The sequence below is a fragment of the Arachis duranensis genome, chromosome 7, assembly GCF_000817695.3.
Source record: "Arachis duranensis cultivar V14167 chromosome 7, aradu.V14167.gnm2.J7QH, whole genome shotgun sequence".
Classification (NCBI taxonomy): domain Eukaryota; kingdom Viridiplantae; phylum Streptophyta; class Magnoliopsida; order Fabales; family Fabaceae; genus Arachis; species Arachis duranensis.
The window spans coordinates 46,219,340-46,240,252 of record NC_029778.3 but is presented as its reverse complement, the minus strand read 5'-3'; the positions used below and the strand labels follow the sequence as shown (position 1 = coordinate 46,240,252).

General features: G+C 33.0%; 1 protein-coding gene across 1 annotated transcript; it reads right to left on the bottom strand.

Moving 5' to 3' along the window:
- Positions 1–2,824: 2,824 nt before the first annotated feature.
- On the bottom strand, positions 2,825–20,004 carry LOC107458841 (callose synthase 1). The gene is made up of 43 exons (XM_052251578.1): positions 19,878–20,004; positions 19,530–19,599; positions 18,951–19,167; positions 18,178–18,278; positions 17,790–17,908; positions 17,551–17,644; positions 17,290–17,400; positions 16,797–16,919; positions 16,629–16,721; positions 16,447–16,538; positions 15,830–15,956; positions 15,314–15,451; positions 15,141–15,217; positions 14,960–15,059; positions 14,571–14,693; positions 14,355–14,472; positions 13,229–13,563; positions 13,010–13,062; positions 12,857–12,917; positions 12,275–12,356; positions 12,146–12,195; positions 11,973–12,059; positions 11,101–11,238; positions 10,661–10,755; positions 10,293–10,505; positions 10,077–10,200; positions 9,900–9,997; positions 9,692–9,821; positions 9,398–9,549; positions 8,728–8,837; positions 8,065–8,184; positions 7,867–7,935; positions 7,585–7,774; positions 7,346–7,502; positions 6,681–6,800; positions 6,485–6,600; positions 6,292–6,375; positions 5,656–5,768; positions 5,340–5,569; positions 4,471–5,268; positions 4,316–4,366; positions 3,544–3,729; positions 2,825–3,384 (listed from the first exon to the last, which is right to left on the bottom strand). The coding sequence occupies exons 3-43, from the start codon at positions 19,138–19,140 to the stop codon at positions 3,136–3,138; spliced, it is 5,817 nt and encodes a 1,938-aa protein (XP_052107538.1). The 5' UTR covers positions 19,141–19,167; positions 19,530–19,599; positions 19,878–20,004; the 3' UTR covers positions 2,825–3,135.
- Positions 20,005–20,913: the final 909 nt, after the last annotated feature.

The following is a 20,913-nucleotide window of genomic DNA, read 5'->3' as shown; positions in this document are numbered from 1 at the left end:
GGTTTAAATACTCTCAAATCTTATTGGTTTGATTTAAGTGACAAACAAAATTAAATTTTAATTGAGGGTTGATTGTTGGTTTGGATCTATACTTCAACGGAATTATTTTGTGAAAATTCCTAACCGACGATTTTCCTCCGTCAATAAGTTTTTCACATACCACCTTCTTCCATAACGGGTACTCTTCCTTTGCAAACTGCCGCCACCACTTAAATAGCAGAGCTATGTTACGAACCATAGTATCTCCAACTCCTAACCCGCCTAGTTTCTTAGGAACCTGCACCACTTCCCATCTTACTAATGCCATACCATTTCTACCTTCCTCCTTACTCCACAGGAAACTTCTCTGCAATGAAATCAATTTCTCAGCAACAGTTTTCAGCATCTTGAACAAACTCAAATAATACAATGGCAAACTATTTAATACTGATTTGATCAGCACCAAATTTCCAGCTTTGTTTAGCACTTTAACTTTTCACAGACTGAGCTTTTCTTCCACATTGTCTATTATAGGCTTCCAAGTTTTCACTAACCTCGGATTTGCTCTTAAGGAGATTCTAAGGTATTTAACTAGAAGGGTATCTCCCTTACAACCCAACAAGCTACACATACACTGGATATCATGCCGACACTAAAATCTCAAGCTAATTTTATGAAAGAGTTTAATTTTGATATACTGATAGTGTAAAGCATTTTAGAGTTTAATTTTTATTTACATGGTCGTACGATCACATCTTAGATGCTCTCTTGGATGACTATTCACGCAGTCAATATGAAAGATAGTTATTTTTATTGATATGACGTTATGTAATTGAATGCACTTGTAAAACTATTTTACATTGACAGTACATCAAAATTAAATTCATTCTATGAAAAACAAAAATAAGTCATGAATAATTAATTTTAGAGCAAAAATATATAGTAAACTAGGTTTCCTTACCTAGCTTGACTCAGGCTTCAAATATTTTGCAATATATTATCTTTTGAGGCAAACTACATTCTACTTTACTTCCAGTGGACTCTTTGCATCTAAAATCATCATTAAAACCATAAATTCCAATAACATCTCTCTTATAATGGCACTAGCGGAACAGATGAGGAAGAGGCAAATGCCAAGGAAGAAGAGGGAGGAGGAGAAAGAAAATAAATAAAATTTAAAAGGAAAAATCAAAGAGAAGGTATTTTTTATTCTTCATTGTATAAAAGCTAAAAATGACATTTTAGACAACGTATTTTATACTTTTATGTCCTGAGATAGTTAATCTATTCTTAATATATAAAAGTAGATACATAAGTTTACTCATATTATTTTTCATATATATATATACATACAAAAATTTGTAATCAAATTTGTAACCTACAAAGACATTGAATCCATATCCATATATTTATTATATCTCACCGTTATAAACAATACAATAAATTTATAACTCCAATAATTAATTTATTAATTTCTATGAATAACTCATTAAATATAATAAACATTCATATTACAAATGTAATAATAATATTATTAATCGTAATAAATTTTACGTTACAAATATTCAAATTTCATACTATTTGAACTACTTATATAAGTCTCTTATTACTATTTCTTCAAATGATATCAAATTTAGCACAAAAAAATTATTTTCGAACTACACAACATCTCAACCTTACTCAATAGAGCATCATTCTTTGAACAATATCACCAAACAAAAAGACAACTAGTTTATCAAAGTTCGCGTAGTTCATCTATGGAAAACATTAACACCCACAAATGAGAAGAGTCTCTTTGCTTAGAAATAATTATATTAGATGAAAAGGTACAAAACAAACATATTTATTATATTTTTAAATTAAATTTACGAAAAAATACTTTAATAATTTTTTGTTTTTATAATTTTTATATTATTTTATAATACTTTATATATAATTGTATTTTAATATCGTTAAAATTATACTTCTTTTAATATGCTATTCATTATTCTTTTTTAACTAATTATCAACTATAATTTACTAATAATGCAGGGAAGGAAAAGTTTATACTATAAAAAATTTAAAAATAGAAGATACAAATGATTTGTATAGGCCAATTAAAGGTATAACGTAAGCAAACTTTTTACTCACAATTGTTGTGAAAGAAATTAAAGATTCAATTGTGAACATTTTCCAAGACTTTTGATTTTGCATCACTTGAGACATTGTCTGACAGAGTGAGTCAAAGAAAAATACTAACACATAATTTCATTTTATACTATTTCAATTATTCTTATTAAAAATAACTTATTCAAAAAAAAATCTACACATTTTTGTTCTTTTATTGTAAATGTCATTGGGAAAGTATATCAAGAGATTAAGAAGAAAGAAAACCATACAAATTCAAGACACACTTTGGAAGAAAAACATACATGCAATGCAAAGATAGAACAAACAACATAATAGAAAGTGCATACAACTCAACAATTCATAAAAAACATGTCTTCATAAGAACCTCGACAGAAAAAAGAAAGTAACAATTCTAACAATAACCAATAAAAAAAAGAAGGACGAGCTCCACATAAAAAGACTAAATCCATCAACTAAAACAAATACAAAAATCAAATTACTAAATAAAAATACCACTTTGTATAACTCTAACATCCAAATCTTTTGTACTACAAATTATTTTAAACAAAACACCTTTTAAATTTAACTTTAATTTACATATATTTAATTTAATTTTACAAAACATAGCCATTTTTAATATTTATTATATACTATCATTAATTTACCGTTCGCGCATTGCGCGGGACTCATTCTAGTTGTTGTCAAATTCATTACTCGTTGAAGTAGGATTTTCCGATTTTGCATACATAAATTCAATAACATGTAATACATAATAAAACACAATATACAAAGTTTTGGGAATATGTTGTAACACAACATTTACAAAACTACCAGTGAGGATACAAGTGTACATATATTCTATTTCTATGAATGCTTATCATTGCAAGACATCTATCTAAATCATATACTTAGCTATTCTCACATTAGACGATACTTATCTTTGAAGTCATACCCTACCAATCATATAACAACCATATAACATGTGATTGATTTATGTAAATATTTTTACAATGATATTGATAAAAATTAAACTCTGTACAACTATAATCACTCTTTGTTGTTGGCAGCCCGATCCCTTCTTTGTCTACCAAGAATACGCGAAATCTGTAGACCTCGACTGAAGGCTTGGTTGAAGAGCATTCTTGTTTGAAACTCTGAAACAAATGGGAACCATGCCAAGAAAGCAACTGGTGTGAAGAGAAGCAAACCCATTATTATTTCATATCCACGAGCAAGCGCCCGGACAGAACCCCAAAAAGCAGCATGTTGAATGGCTGGCTTACAAGCTTGTGCTATCTGTGAAAGAGAAAAAAGAAAATGCAATGAGAATGGAAGGACAAGCATAACTAATTAACTATACATGATCAGAAATACATATATCATCAGCAATGAAAATTCAATTTTATAGAGGATTCCACGAAACACAAATGCCACAGAAAGAATGTGAAAACTGACCAGCAGCAATCCCCAGCCTGTTGGCATTACAGCTAGAATGCAGACTACTATGTCCTTGATTGTCATTTTTGCCACTGCTATCAATATTATGAAGGTGGCAAGGAATGTTAAGAAAATGGAGCCCTTAATCAACCGAAACAAAAGCTGGAAGTCTGCGCTGAGGCGGCGCCTGCCAACAGATACACCCTGCAAAAATGGCACCATCATTGTATAGAACGGTTTAATATGACAGTGAACAGTTTGCAAGAAAAATGCGAAAAGGGATGTAAGAAGCTATAGTGTTTGCTAGATTAGCACTGCTCTATATCTTTAGCTTATACAATATCAAAATTATGTCAACCATTATGCAAGCAGAAACAATCAACAATATGTCTACATGGCCATCACTGAAAAGAGAACTGAGAGAATAACATTATGAGTTGTTACTGTTGTGATGTTCAAAATATTTAACTGAAATAAAATAAGAACTCCGTAACTCGACATTTACTTGTGAGGTATTTGAAAATTCTATATCCTGAATTTTGGCTCTGTTTAATTAATTGTTGGGTTCACTACGAATCGGCTAACCCATGTAGTTGATCTTACTTAGTTGGACAAGGCTCAAAAGTTGCTATTTAATGTAGTGATTTTCCAAGTAAAATAATGCCTAAAGTTCATGAATATGCTTAAAAACAGAACTTCTTTTTCCTCCAATGTGTATTCTGTAGGATTTCTTGAACAAAGCATTATGCCAGTATTTAAGGATATAAAATACAATAATTTAAGCCCTTACCTTCATTAGACCCAAGATTACAAAGATTATCAACCATGACAAACCGTAAACCTGTAAGCCAAAAGTAATTATGATTAAATTGATATCCTAGTTGCAAGAACCATGAGCAGCCAAGTAAGCATTCCTAAAGGGAGCCATTAGCGAAAAGCACTTACCAGAACACTTTGAGTCGTGTTAGTGATTGAGAGGTGATATACAAGCCCGTATTGATATAGGAAAAAGCGAAGAGATAGTATAATCTCGGTAATAATACCACGCATTCCAGAGTGGTGGAGATGCTCATGTTCCTTTTCCCACCAGGATTCCCAACTTTTCTCAGGTGGTACACCGATACCTCCACGGTTGCTTATCCATTTATGCCAATCAGTCCAATCATCAATTATCTTTTGCCACTCAAAGCCTGAGGGGTTGAAAAGGAAGGGAGCAAAAAGCCATGTCGCTACCATGAACCATATGGTTAGGGTAATTAAAACATAGGTCACTGTGCCTCTGTAAGACTTGCCAAATATATGGTACACCACAAGCAGAATCATCAACTCAATCCCTTTAACAAAATGGCTGCGGGAATAGAGTCTATAGTTATCAGCAAACTTAGCATGAAACACCACAAAACCACGACCAGTGCCTCGGTACTGTGCACCTCCATGAAGCAATGTCCTTCCATAATAGTGTGTTTTTGTTCCAAGTGAAAATGTGAAAAACACAGGAGCCAACTGAATTTGCATGAGTACAAATTCACTTAATGCTTGACGAAAGCCCCTCTCCAAACCAATTTCCATCACCATAGGTAAGGCCAACAAAAATCCAATTTGCACAACAGATTGTGAAGTAAGAGCTGCTTGAAGGGCTCTGTTATCTCGAATGATTCTTTTATTGTTCAGCCCTTCTTCAAGTCCACTAAGGGCAAGATAGAGGCGGCCATAAAGGAATACATAAACGGTGAGGACAGTAACCTATAAAAAGCAAAGTTAGTACTTATAAATTGATCATAGTCATAAATTCACAAGGTAGGTTTCAAGTATACCAGGGTACTGAAATAGAAGCCAATAGTGGTGAAATAACAAGATAACATTCGGAAGAAATCAAAGCGGTGCCCAAGCCTATATATGTCCCTACTCATTGTCTGCTCCCCATTCCCATTAGCTATCTTTGCCTCAAACATTGATATCTGGTTGAGACCCACGTCTCTTCCTTTACCAACTTGTATGTACTCATGATGAGTGACGTTGCCTTCACGCAATGTAGAATTGAAACCTGTAGAAGATGGAAAACTTATAATATTAATACTTCTCTTGAAGAAAAAGGAAACACGATACACATGCAGAATTTAAAATACATGCCTGCAAATATATCTTCGCTCAAGTTTATGACCTTGGAGGCCTTGCTTATGCCCCCTCTTGTCAGGTGGAAAAGTCTATCAAATACATCTGGATGGCCATAATGGAACCGTACCCTGGATGAAAGGTTAAAAAAAAAAATCATTGAAAACTTCAACAAATAGTGGATACACAGTCGAGCTTAACATGAAGACTGAACACCTCAACCTGAATAGTAAACAGCACGTACACCAACCATCCCACAAATAAATAATAAAAATAAAAAAGGATATACGACAATAAAAGAGAACTTCAACTTTTATATTCTGGTCCTTTTTCAGTTTTTTGTGGTAATGCAGTTATGGGACTATGTCTGTTACTGCTAAAAAGTCTTGTCTCGGTATTATATGGTTAAAATCATTGCACTCTTGAAACTTCTCATTTTTCTGTCACCCTCCTCTTTTTCCGAACTCATTCACTCCCCTCTCACCCTCAACATGTTGCAACATCTTCATGAGATACATCAGCTGCTATTTATGTGGAACTAACTAGGTTGTTTAAACATATGTCAAAGTTCTCCTTGCCAATGCTCACTGGCTTTCGCTCATGCTATCTTTCCATGGTGAGGAGAATTTTTTTGTGGGGAGGAGGGGGACTTACTTCAGGGGGTTTGCCAGCAATCTTTGCCCAATTGTCACAAAACTATTCTCCTGATTGGACATAAACCAAGCAAGGGATGAAACACTGCAACAAACAAAAAGGAAGTTAAATGTGAACAGTCTTCATATGTATATTTCAGCTTGTAATGGAAATAATACTAAAAAACCATGCAGAAATTGGTAATAGATCATACCTGCCAGTAAATATATGTTCCCTAAGCCCAAGTATTGTTGGCTGTCTCACACCATGGTTTTTGAGAAATTCTTGCAACAAATTCCTCATTTTGAAAGCTTCTTCCATATAATTATCCTGTTACATGAATAGTTTAGCTATCTAATTATTTTTAAACCTAATTTTCCCGTTTCATTCACATATAAATAATGTAGGACCTGATTCATGTCTATTGTTTGCAAGCCTTCCCCACGTGTGAAAATGATGGCATGGTTCTGATTCTCTGGTTTCCCCTCACCCAATATAGCAGGTCCTGGAAGCTTTATTTTGTAGATTACCTACAAAAAACAAGTAAAATGTTGGAATCATTATAACTGCATAGAATATATCATTGACCCTTGATATTTCTAATTTACTAACATTAGTGGCCAGGAAAAACCTATACATAGAGAACTTATTTGACAATTTTCATTAGAAAATAGTCTGGAAACTAGAACAAATACCAGTTCCTCCTCCAAGGCTCCAAGAAAGATACCTTAGGAAGTGCCCGATGATTTTTTATTAGAAATTGTGGTGACTCATGTATGCATGTATTTATTGTGGTTTCATATTTAATATTGATCTTTCCGAAGTAGGATTTACAGCAACATAAGCAGTTTCATCATTTGCAAAAGTGGGGTTCAGTTATCATAATTTCAAGAAGAGTAATCATATAACATCCTAAGACTATTCCGAAGCATCCTTCTAAATCCTAAATAAAGTAAAAAGAAAATACATTCAGTGTCTTGAAATCTTGAAAAGCAATCAATTATTTCCTAGTGGTTAGAATGATCTATTAAAAGAATAAGTCATTTCTCTTTAAGGAATTGTCTAAGAACAATACCTGATCTAAACTTTGAACTGTTTCAGACGAACCAATTGACTTTGCTGGTAAAGCAGCTTTCACAAGAGCTGAATAATAAACCTTTTCATTCTTTTTGGTTTTATCTTTGCTAGGCTCTTCAACCTCATCAACATAAGCAATTCTAAGAGATGGGTACCTACAATAACAAAGTAGCAATTGTAACAGGACAGTGCTAGCTCAAGCTATAACAAGGGAGGAGCTCGGTTTGAGTTACAAACTTAGTCATGAGCTTTAAAATTTCTTTTGCCCTAGGATCACCAGATCGCTTGTGAATACCATATTGTTGACATGAAACCACATATGCGAACTTCATGTCAGCTAATGATTGACATTGAGTCCACAACGATCGCTCAGTGTGTGGATTTTCCTTACTCTCTAGTTCAGCTGCCTTGTAACCTTTCATGAGATCTGTTAAACGATTGAATGGTGATTTAGGCCATGCTTTATAATAGATAAGGTAGTGATACACTAATATAAACATTGAGTTTATCTCCACTTACCGTCATCTTTTGCCATATCAAGAAAAGCCTGTAGCTCCAAAGCTTGTCGGATATACATCATCCCTCGGACTTCATTCATTGATAGTGAAAAAGTGAAATTGAAGGATATTCAAAATTGTATAATGCCAAAAAGAGTATCAAATTGCATATTTATACACAAATAAACATTGGTGGTGGGAGAGAAAGCATTTTTTTTACCAGTTTTGGTCAATGTTTGGCCTCTATATGATGCCCATAAACGGAGTTCTTCTTCTAACTCTCCTCTGACTTGTTCTTCACTCTTACATTCAACTCGTTCAAGAAAGTTTTTCCATTCATCTGAAGTGAAGAATGATCACAATCAGAAGTATATTATGGCATTGTACAAGGTAATGGCAAGGATGGACAGCTGTTTTCAGCAATGAGGTACAACTCTACTTTAAATTTATGTCTTTTACATTTACTATCAACAAAGAAATATATGGTCATTTTTTTCTTCCATTTTGTTCCAAACTCTGATCCATCATGATGATGGATGAACGAGATTTTATCACCGAGCAGTGCACATACAGTGATTAGAGAGTGAACCAAAGGTGCCTGGAACCTACTCTGATCAAAACTTAAAAATGAAAGAAAATAGATTGTGATTCAAATTCACTTAATTGCATTCAACAATCAACATAAAGGGAATATATGCACAAAACATATTATCTGCACCTTTAACTTTTTCACCCAGTAACAAGACTAGCATAATTGTCCTAAGCTATTTCGTAAACCAATATCTTAGATATATGAACTAACTAATTAAAATTGTTCAATCCAAACAATAATGACTAAAGTGTTTAGATCAAGAAATTCATTTGATAAAGATAACTGGAAAACCTGGAAATATCTTTTGCAAGTAAAATAGGATAGACACTCCATCTTCATTTGGCTCTTCTAGCTCGTCTATGGAAAAGAGAACAGCTTCATCATAGTATGGTGTCAAGACACTACAAAATCAAGAAATAAAGTCATCAATAAGTTATAATAGATATTGTATCCAATACAGTTATGCCATCCCCCAAATTTATCAATAACATACTTTGATAATCTATGACTAACATATATTATGAAATTAAATGGAGACAATGCCCTTACAAAGAAATTGTGTTAGAAGACACAACATGAAAGAAAAGGAAAACGGTGTACAGCCTCTTGTAATCAATATACATAGTATGCTATTTATTTGTGAGAGTACAAGAAATATACTCATATATCATGTTCATTTCCATAGCAAAAAGTTACTTGTCCGTAATATATAACTCACTGATAACTAAAATAACCTAGTTGTTTTTTTATTTGTTTGTCTGTTTGGGTTTTTCTTTCATTTTCTAAGGTACTTAACCATGTCTGTGTTAGGTTAAAAGTTTATCAAAGTTAAAATATTAGGCTGGAGTGAAATGACCCAAATTTGGAGTTCAGAATTACTTTGACACGGATCAAGGAAGTGGAGTATAATTAACTCAATCATAAAAATATCTTATGCAATTTCAACATGAATTGAGCTTACGAGAAGGACAGCATATTCCGCACTTTGGGAGCAGGTGGCATATCCATAAACAATGAATTAGAGAAGAAAGATATACGCCTCCTAGCATCCAGGTTGGATGGTACATCCATAGCAGACTCCTTTACAGTGAGCAATAAATGAAGCCTTTTTATCTATGAAGAACAAAAGAGCAACAAACAGATACATCACATCATCATATAGGGGAAATATATCGAGATATTCAGATAAACTAGTGAATTTAAGTGCACATTCTTAATTTTCATAGAAATGACAACCTATAAATTTAACACTTACTTTCTCTTTCCAAGCTTCAGTTTCTGTTTTGACTGGAAAAGCAAGTCTACCAAAAACCTGATATTGTTGATCAAGGGGTGTCATCCTTTCATCCTTTCCAAAAGACCCACCATGGCTTGAATCTAGCAAACTACAAGTGAATGCTAATCAATTCTAATTCTTAACATTAATTGAAATCAAGTGAAACAAAAATTCCCGAATCACTTACCCCTCAACTTCTCCTTCCATTATGTCTCTGGTCACAATCTCTAGCATGTCAAGCAAAAGAATCACAACCTGATCCTTGTCCTCCTGTTTGTTATCTGACTGAAGAAATAAAGCGAAGTTCAGTTAAACTCCACATTCAGTCTAACATAATACATAGAATTTTATTCATAACAATTACCAATAATTCAATCAGTTTAATAAATCGATCATATAGACTGGGAAGAGCACTCATATTCAGTTCAGTCAGAAGATCTCCATTGTTTATGTGCTCATCAACTCTTCCAAATATATTATTAATGACCCTGCATTAGTGAAAGCATAATGTAATAAAGTCAGCATACGAAACTATGTCAAGCCTCTCTTCCCGTGTAAACTTCAGATACCAGGAACTTACAATTTCTCACGTTCTGCTAAAACCAAGAAGTTAATAATATTCCTAAAAGAAGCATAGCATTCAAGAACAGCAGATTTCATGTACTTGTCCCGAGTCAATCTCTTTTCCAGCTCTTGTCCTTTCCCAAAACTGTCTTTGGCCATCGACACTGCTATTGGGATCTGTTCAATATATAAGGACGTACATATGGATTTAAGCATGAAATTGATTATTCTAATACAAACACAGAATTATTGACATAAGTACTTTTTTAGAAACAAACATATGGGCTTTACATGAAAACATGAAAATCTGAACTATATATAATAAACATTCACTAAAGACGTGGGATGAAGGAGGTAATAAGCAATGCTAAATCATCATACTACCTGTTATCAATCAGGTCCTCCTCCCTCAAACTAGTAATAATTTTATTCCATAACTGTGCAAACCTTGCAGCCTCCTTTTCTTTATTGGAAGAGACCTGATTTAGAAGGGAAACAAATACATAATGAGAACATCAGAATCTAAAACAAAAACTCAGTACAAAGGAGAAATAAGTGTAGTAACATATCCCTCAATGAAACACCCTTAGAAAACCTGTTATTCAACACTCACAAGATATCAACTTTGAAATTTATCGTAGAACAAATCCAAATACACCATATAGCAGAAAACTCTTAATCATCCTACCATTCTTTCTACTCCAATACCTCTATAATGCAACAGGAAGAAAGGTAATTTAGACGTACATATACAACATTCTCTCGCAGCTCAAACAACTTCATAGTAGGGTACCAGTTCTTAGAAAGCAGAAAAGTTGAAAAACCTGTTCAAATTTGCGGAAAAAAGTGGCCCATAGACTCTTTCTCTTGGTTTTCTCACTTTTCTCCACAGGAATCAAGCAAGCATTAAAAGCACCCGGAATTGATTCAAAACGAGACCGCAGGAGTTCCAATGTTCGTATCTGAAATTGGAATGAAAAAAATAAGGGAAAAAATAGGTCTGGAAGTCCATAGTTGTGCAGCCAATGTAGCAGAAAAATCTCCATGGTTTCCTTAAGCATAGTTTGACGAATCTAGTTTTCATAATTCAGACAGTAGCAAGCACATAAAATGAAGAAAAACATAAGAATCCAATTCATATTTGAACATCAACCCTTGAATCTTTCCTTATAATCAATTATATTTTACAATTTCAACCAAGCAATAATTCCATTGAGTTTGGATTTCCTATCTAACCAGTTGCCATCAAATTTGCAAATTTCCATAGCTATTACCTCCAAATTTATGTTACTTATAAACCATAAAACATTTGGTGTTCATTTTACTATAAGTGAGCAGTCAACCTAGAGTTATCATCAATGAAGAGAAGCTCCAAACAAAAATGTTTTAAAATGTTGTAAGATATGAAAAACCATAATACAAGCACATGTAGTTATTAAAGAATGTAAATAAATATTTCCAGAAAAATATCATATTTCAAGTCTAATTGTGACTTTATATATTTGATTTGATGAGTCACATATAGCTATAAGTTATAAAAATTTGTCTTTTGAAAGCATATATAGAGACCCAGTGTATAAAATACTCCCATTTAGAGGGGAGATGCAACAAAGCCTTATCCCACTAGGTGGAATTCAATTTCATAGCAAGATAACAAATTAAATTTATAGTGAAGTGGATTGCTTAATACACATACCTCTCCAAGACGGCGAAATGCACCATATATGCCTCCTACTATTGTAGAGAAGATAGCATACCAAATCTGTGTATCCATAAAGTAGACCTGCAAAGGGGCACGTAATTGACTAATATACATATCTTTAATACAAAATGGTGAGACATTGAGACATGATATAAAGATGGACTTACAAGAATGATCGGAGACCATATAGCAATCACTACACCAATATTGCTTTTGGCTGCACAAAGTAGAAAATGATTTCAAAATTCCATTATATGAACCAAAACTGTTCATTTCTTTTATTCCCGGAGTCTTACCATGGGGGAAGAACTCATGCCACTTATAAAGTGATACGTGGGCCTGCATGATGACCTTTGTTGGACCCACAAGAGGCTTAATCTGTAGTTGAAAGCAAGAGTCAGGTTTATAACAAACACCCGAATGCAGGGTTGCTCTCTAGTAAACCTCCTTAGATAACCACAAATTGACATTTGTTCCTGAACTGATTCATTTATGGATGTACACATATGTTAACATACTTAGTATACTATAGACATGCTAAAACAGGTGAAATTAACAGTTAGGAGATGGAACTTGTGAGGGAAAAGCAAAATAAGGAGGAACGAGAAGAAGAAAACAAAATCAGAAAGGAAATATTTAACACTAAAAGATGTATTTTTCAACAATCACTCTATAAACCTCCTCCATGCAAGAGTACATGGAACTTATTGAAAAGAATGGTAAATACGATAAGAAAGTAAGTATAAAATGATAAAAAAAAAATCTATTCTTCAGAAATAATCCTACTCCATTCAGGTAGTGGATTACAGATTTTAAAGCTCTATTCATCATTCTAATTATCAATATAAAAATGCTATACTTCTGGATCAGATCGTTACCTCCATGTAGTAACTAAATGCTAGTTTAGATAGAATAAGGAGAACCCAAAATATAGTGTACCTATAAAATTACAACAATTATACTTTAATTAGTCAGAGAGGTCAAAATGATTGTAAATAATTCAAGACATTAAATTAAGTTCACTGTCTCACTTCATGAGTTGAATTGGTCCCTCTTGCATTCCTCTTCCAACAAATAACCGAGGCTGCCAATTGTTAAGAAGAGGAGTAAGATGTAGAAATACTAACAGGAGATATAACATCACCATTTGTGAATGGAATTTGTTGAGAATGATACGAAGCTATTATTCATAATAAAGAACATAAACTATATATACATATGCACATAAAATAAAATTTATATTGGCTTACCTGGGACCACCACATCATGAGCTTCACAATGCCATTGTTAGACCTCTCCAAATAACGGCGAATGAATGGGAACACGAATAACAGTGCAGAGAGAATATTTGGAGATAAATAAAGGAAGATAGCCAAAATGAACAATGAAGGCGATCCTGAACCATTGCCAAACCAATTCTTGATGGTCTGTGCGAAACCAGATGGATTTTTCCAACTAAAAGCATAAGTGACTGGCAAAACTACTACCCATGCAGCAGCTGAAATAACTTTACATATATATCGCAGCTTGACATGAAGTGACATGACTTTCCTTGCTTTCCAACTCAGGACTACATCAAGAATCGCTGGAAAAGTATAGAAGACATCATAATTATTCAACTTTGATCATTAAATATCCAATAAAAAGAATGACAATTTTAGAAGGCAAGGTAACTTCTTAGATGAGATGTTACATGTTGAAATAAAATCAAAAGAATTAAAGAGATCAAGGGACTTCAATATCTTGTTATCATTCTATTGATGCTACAAGGGACTTTTATTCTTGATTTTTCAAGGTGTACTTGGATTCTTTTCAGTGACTGTTCTGAGTTAATTAAATTTTCTTTCTTTTTTCAATTTTTTTGCAAAGTGATAGAGATGCATACTCAGTTTGGACCTTCAACTGCATTTTACAGGGTGATGATGCAAAATAATGTTTCAGCATCTTTTAATAAACTTATGGCTCTACATGGCATGAATCATCAATCATCCTGCCCAAACAGTCCTAAACAAATTGAAGTTGCAAAAAAAAAGAGCACTCTCACATTCTTGATACAACTAACACCCTTTTATCAAATGCTAATGTTCCTTTAAATTTTTTAGGTGATGTTGTTATGGCAATCTATTCGATAAATCACATGCCATCATGTAATAACAGAAAATATTGAAAACTAATGCTAAGAGATTATATCTAGCAGTCCTTGATATTCTAAGACATTATAACTTCGATTTCAATTTTCTAACAGATATGAATTGGGGAAGAGAGGAAAACTCAACTTTGGTTATTTTATTTATTTTAGTTTCTTTTTTATTAACCATTAAAAAAGAAGGGAGATGAGAAATCACAAAGAAATAGATAGGTGGTTGGTTTATCTACCTTGAGCAAGTTTCAATATTGCAGCAGTTATAAAGATGCTGAGAATTTTCTTGAAAACTTCACCATCAAATATGGAGCTTAAATCACCCGAGCCATTCCAAGCGATGATTATCATTGCCTTATTCAAAAAGCATATTCAACACATCTCCTTAGATTGAATGGATGCAGAATGGGGTAAATGTTGTAAAGTAAAAGTCAAAGTCAAATGTTTATTACCTGTAAACAGAGTATATAAAAGCTCCACATTCTATCAAAACTTCTAAACACATGCCAATATGAGCGTATTTCAACAAAATTAGTTTTCCCAATCCATCGACCTCTGGCAATATTTCCAGTTTCCTGGTTTCAAAATCAGGAAAAAATAGTTAGGAAAAATGGAAAGAGGTTGCTTACGCATCTTAGAGGCAACAACTGCAATGATGAACAATGACTATGGTCACATCTAATAAAAAATGAAAGGTGGCAAGAGCTCTAATAATGATAAAGTTCAATACTTATGCAGTCAAGTTCTACAAGTTTTAGTGGAAGACACAAATCTATGACAGGAAATGCAAAAAGATTAACATCACAAGCTTAGAAAGAACAAGTCATATAATATGTTGAACCTCATCTTTGTTAGCTGAGCGTTTCTCAGGGAGTGGAGATACATAGAAGAATTCAGAGTCAATACGCATTGGCCAGCCTAGCCGGAAACAATCAATTGACCTACAAGTCAGGATGGTGATCACTTCAATCATGAAAATCTTCACAAGCTGAAGGAACATGGGTAAAAAATTAAGTAAATACCAAAAATATTCATTCAAATCATCATAATTTCTCCACTGAGAATGCTTTGCTTTTCCTGTATTACTCCTCAAAGCTTCCTGGAAAAAACAAATGGTTTTTGCCCACATAACAGAACGCAACCAAACGTTGAAAGAAAACCAAACAATTCATCGGCTCGTAAAAATAAAGCACACCTTTGCTATTGTATCATATATTGGTTTTACTACTTTCATCAGAAAAGCCTCATTGTCACCACCATATGCAGGCTTTACAGGCTCACCCGTAAGTTGACTAACACTCCCAGCCAGTATGCCATACAACTCAAATGCCATCTAATTAAATCAAGAAGAAAAAGATTTATAAGTTCTTTTAGTAATTATTTTCACATTCAGATTAAATAACATCAGAAAAGTAGGATTTACAACAACAGATATAACAATGAAATTCAACGTATTTATTTTAAAGAATAGGGGCAGTCACTGAACTCTAGTCACTGAAACTCTAAATTACTTGATCCTTAAGATTCTAATAACATATCCTGTTGCATGAACCGTCTCAACTAAAATATTTATTTAGTAGAAGCACAAGAATATATTGTTTACATTTTTTAAGTTTTAATTTTAATTGATATTTTTCTTCTTTTTTTTTTTTTTGGCTAATGTTTAAGCACTTGACCCTAAATGAGAGGCAAAATTTTGATTTACACTTACATGATGATAGATATAACAAAGGCATTCTGGCATAAATCTCAAGTTTGCAGCTTCACCCCATATAAGAAGATATAGACCCATGTACAGTAATTTGCGCTGTTGCACCTCCTGTTGAATAGTTGGTAACCTAATAGCCATAGAAACCAAACTACGTCAAAAGATAGTAAACTACATTATTTTAGGGTAGACAATAGTGCATAAATCAGGTGGTTGGAGGAAATGGGTTGCAAAATCAAAGGAGATGAACTAATACAATCTGATATCAAACAAAGGAAAGGATAAAAACCCAAACAGAAACTTCCTCCAAATAATGCATTGAGTAATAAACTCACCTTTTACACAATTATACATAGCCATATGTGTGTAGATACAAAATCCCTAATCTCTCACTGACAAAAAAAAAGTAAATAAAAATTGTGTACATAACCTTAGGAGATACAGAACTAAGATCACTTTATTTATGGCAACACAAAAGATGAGTCAAGAGGAGGTTGCCTCAAAAGCCAATTGACATGTAGCCACTTCATCAAGATGCATTTAAGACCATATGGTTAAACCTGATACTTGACAAAACTTGCATTCGAAGTAATTATTCAACTAAGAGATGCGAGCCTTACCAAAGGCTACTTTTGCGACCCAAATACTTGCACCACTTTTTGTAGTTTCTAAAGAGTTTCTTCATCACTTCTGTTAAGGCGCGATCATCCAACTAAATAGGAAAGTGCAGCAAATGAGTTTGTTTTTTTTTTCGAAAAAAAAAAAAGAAAACTCCAACACATAGAAATATATTAAAATAAACCTTTGGTGGTTGATCAGGTCTTGGAACTTGTCTTATATGTACATTGGCGAGCAAAAGAATCAAGTGTTCCCTTTGATTTTCCACGTTACCTTTCTGCATTAGGGTACATGATAATCCTTGAATGAAATAAAAATTCAAATGGTTAAGAAAGATCTATTTAATCACTACCTGGAAACCAAACATAAGCTGAAGCCAGTCAAGGATGTCTTGATTTAATTTGTTCTTGTCCCCATGACCCTTTGGCCAAGGCAAACCCCTTATATTACGGAGTGCAGACACAGCTGCTTGAATCTGTTAAAGGAAAAATACATTAAACAATTTAATCAGCAATTTGAAAGAAATTCTAATAGCAGTTACTCAGCAGCTACTCGTGTAATGGTATGTTTTTCTGGGTGTGTAAAAGGATGAGAAAACTTTTAACCATCTAATGCTTTGTTATATAATTACTGGGTTTTTTACTCTTAACTTGTTAATGTGCAGGTAATAATACAGTTTATGCCAACAAGTGAAAAAATTGATGATTATAATTTATAAGGCATATTTTTCCTGCTTCCTAGTTCTTCAACAGGAGTTTCCTATTTCTACTTATCCCCATGAAAACCTTCAAAATTATACATTTAAGTCCAAATAAAAAGGAATTAGAACATATGAAAGAACAAACCTCAGGATATCTCATTATAGCTTCTTTCCCACTTTCAGGATCAAGAGGCAGAATATTATATGGGGCATATAACTGCTTGTTTTCCTCTACCTTAGTATGAGCCTCCAAAATCTACAATACAAAATAAAAAAACAAGAATATAAATCAAGGTAAAATTAAAATACTAAACAAGGAATATACATGCATTATTTTCTTTATTTGTACATTACATTCAATGACTGAGAGACTGGAATAACACAGAAAGGAGGACAAAGAGTTTACCTCTTCAGCTACATCAACTGCCTCTGTCTGATTAACTGCCTTCAAAACCTCAAATAAAACAGCAGCAGTTTGGTATGCTTTTGTGAGTTGGGCACTGGAGAAGTATATGAAGTTAATGGTTAATTAATTATTTATTTTGGATAAAACGAAGAAATTATATACCGAGAAAAAATTACGAGTATTCACATATGATTGTGTGATAAAGAGACCAAGTCAATGAGAATAGACTGTAAACTGACCGGTCCTTGTCAGCAGCATTCTGTAACGCTTGAATATACTTTTTGTAGTAATGCTGATAAAAGTTTTGCATTTCCCGAGCATCACTCTTAACTCTTCCTTGCAATGTTGTGTCATTTTCCTGAAAAGAATTGAAAAAAATACATATCTTTAGATTTCTAGAGAAATAATTTCAGATCTATGCAACAATGACAACAGAAACATATTTTCTTCGTTTGGCCTTTTGCTGGTTCATTAACATACTTGAATAAGAGATCAATAAAGAGCTTTGCCAATTCTCTTAACTGTCAAATTTAGTGGTTGGCAAAGGAAATGATACTAAAATGGTTTAAAATAGTGAAGAATGAGAGCAAACATGGATATTCTTAAATGATCAAATAAGAGGTTTACCCTTTCTAGACGTTGAAGAAGAGCAGTTTTGAACTGTCGAACACCACGGCCGCTAGATGTGGGATCTAATCTATGAGCCTTTTCAAAGGCATAAAATCGACCTAACACAAAAAGGATACAGACATTAGGTGAAGAACATAACATTAAAGTTCAGAAAGAATCTCCATGCTGTGTGACAAATTCAGGAAAATTAAAAGAAAAACTCATGACAGCAGTCTCATACAAATTGTGAGCTACATGAAGAGCAGTTACCAGTTGACCTAACAAAAGCAAAGGTGGAAAGATGAAACTACATAGCAGATAGCTTCACTTGGTAATCTTTTTTACAAATTAATAATCGTTGAAATTCTTAAAAGCAATGCATTTATTTAAACAATTTAAATAACATCAAGCATTCTTGGAAAGATTGGATCAGGACATACCAAAATGTTTTCCTCCCGAAAACTCTACAAACCAACCACGCTAGAAAAATACACAAAGCCATTCTTAATACAACACTAAGTAACAATTCTGATGAAGTCAAAATTCTAGTGAGCCAACCAATCAAGTAGCCTAAAATCACATTTCCTTTCCTATCTCACATATTATCAGTGAAATCGGAATGTTGTCAAGCGTTTCTAAAGCAGCTAACTTCTAAAGCATTGGCCTTTTGCTTTCACATCATAACAGAATAAGAATTTATGCGAAATCGAACCAACCAAAAAAAATGGCACTATGTCAAATAAAGTCCACTTGTCGATATACAAAGAAAATAGAATACAAAAGAAACTTACAGAGATAAGCAACCCTTGGGTTGCTAGCCTCTACTTCATTAGCAACACGAAGAATGGGAGCTATCTCAACTAGTGAGGAAGGCACCACTTCACTGTCCAAGATTGGGTCTGCCCCCAAATTCCCAGCAGTCTGAGTCCGCAGTATCCGCCTCTGCGGTGGCGGATCAGACCCCCTTCTGCTGTAAGACATCTTGATGTCTCAATTTATCACTTCTAGCTGCTATCACCATAGACGACAAGCATTAAAATATGAAATTCGCCCTTCACAGTTATGTAGATGAATCAATGTTAAATACAGCTGTGCGAAACATCTACAAATATTTTAATTTTGGTTTTTAGCATCAATCAGAGGTCCAATTTTTTACTTCACTCTCACTCCCTGTGTGATAAGATATTAAGATTTGGTCAACTAGATGGGAAGGAAAATTTGACTATACTATTCATATGGTCAATATAAAGGGTAAGTTCACCTTCATAATTGAGCAATGAAAAAATTATATATATAATTTCCCCAGAACCCCGATGCTATGATCAGCAAACACAGCTAGAAGAAGAAAAAAATCTGCATATTAAACACACCTAATATAAACCATGTATTATAGAACTCGATCAATCACGGATTTCGGCGTCTATGAATTCTGTTCAGCATCTGCAAGAAACAGCAACCACGAAAGAATTTTTTCGTTCAGTTTCCGAAACCAGCGGAATAAAACAATATTTAATGAATAATTAAAAATAAAAAATTTTCAACTTGTGCATGAATCCGCAAGCAAACGGTGTATGATAAAATAAAGTTTTGATAACTAAATAAAAAAGAGGGGGGGGGGAGGCGGAAAGGCTCTTGAGAAGTGTGAGTGAGTCAAAAAGGATGCTTTTGCAAGAAAGTGGAAAAGAAATACATAAAAGTGAAGTGATGAAGAAGCTTACAAAAGGATATGAAAGAAGAAAGAGAAGTGAGAGAGTAGTAATAGTAGTGTAATAGTAGTAGTAGTAGTAGAAGTAGCAGTTGTTGGGAAACTAAGATGGGATGAATGATTGGTACCTATAATTCACGAATGAGAGAAAGAAAGAGAGTAATGGTAAGTAAGTGAGGGAAGAGAAGCGAAGGGAAGTGTCATGTGCGTGCAACACAGCGAAGACGGGATGATTTTCATTCAAGTCAATGCTTGCATTTTTTAGCGGGTAATGCCTGTCCAATTAGAAAACGCCACGTCACTCACTTGAGGGTTCTGCCCCCTCTAGTTTCTTCTCCTTCTTACTAATTTTTTAACATTTAAATCATTATTTAAAAAATACACTAAAAATTAGAGAATATATTTAATATTTAATTATTTTTGTCATATTTTTAAATTTTTATGAGACTTATTTATTATTTGTATTTTTTAGAAGTTGTTTTCAGAAAAAATTACTCAAAAAAAAATATTATCGAGATTTAATTATTAAAAAAAATTTAGTATTAAAATTATTAAAGTGAATTAAATTTTGTAATATGTAAAAAAAGAGTAAACTTTTTTAAGAAGGATCTAAATTCTTTAAATTTTGAATTTTATAAAAAAAATATGATTTCTCATCATTTATTTCATAAATATGACTAAAAAAAATATGAGAAAAAAATTATTTAAAAGAACAAAATCACAACAAAATCACACCTTACTCTCTAAAATAAAAATTCAAAATTTAGAGAATTAAATTCTTTTAAAAAAGACAGTATATCTTTAAATTTTTTCTTATAAATATTTTCTATCTAATTATCTATTATATATACTCAAATCTTTATTAATATACTTTTCCTTATAACAAAAATTTGTTACCACTAATTCACTATTAATAAATAACTTCATTATTTTACTATACTCCCAAAATCCAACACAACAACAAAAAAATAATAAATAGAGAAAAAAATATTTTTTTTAAACTTAGAATGCATATGTAAACTATAGTTCACTTTATTATAAATATAAAT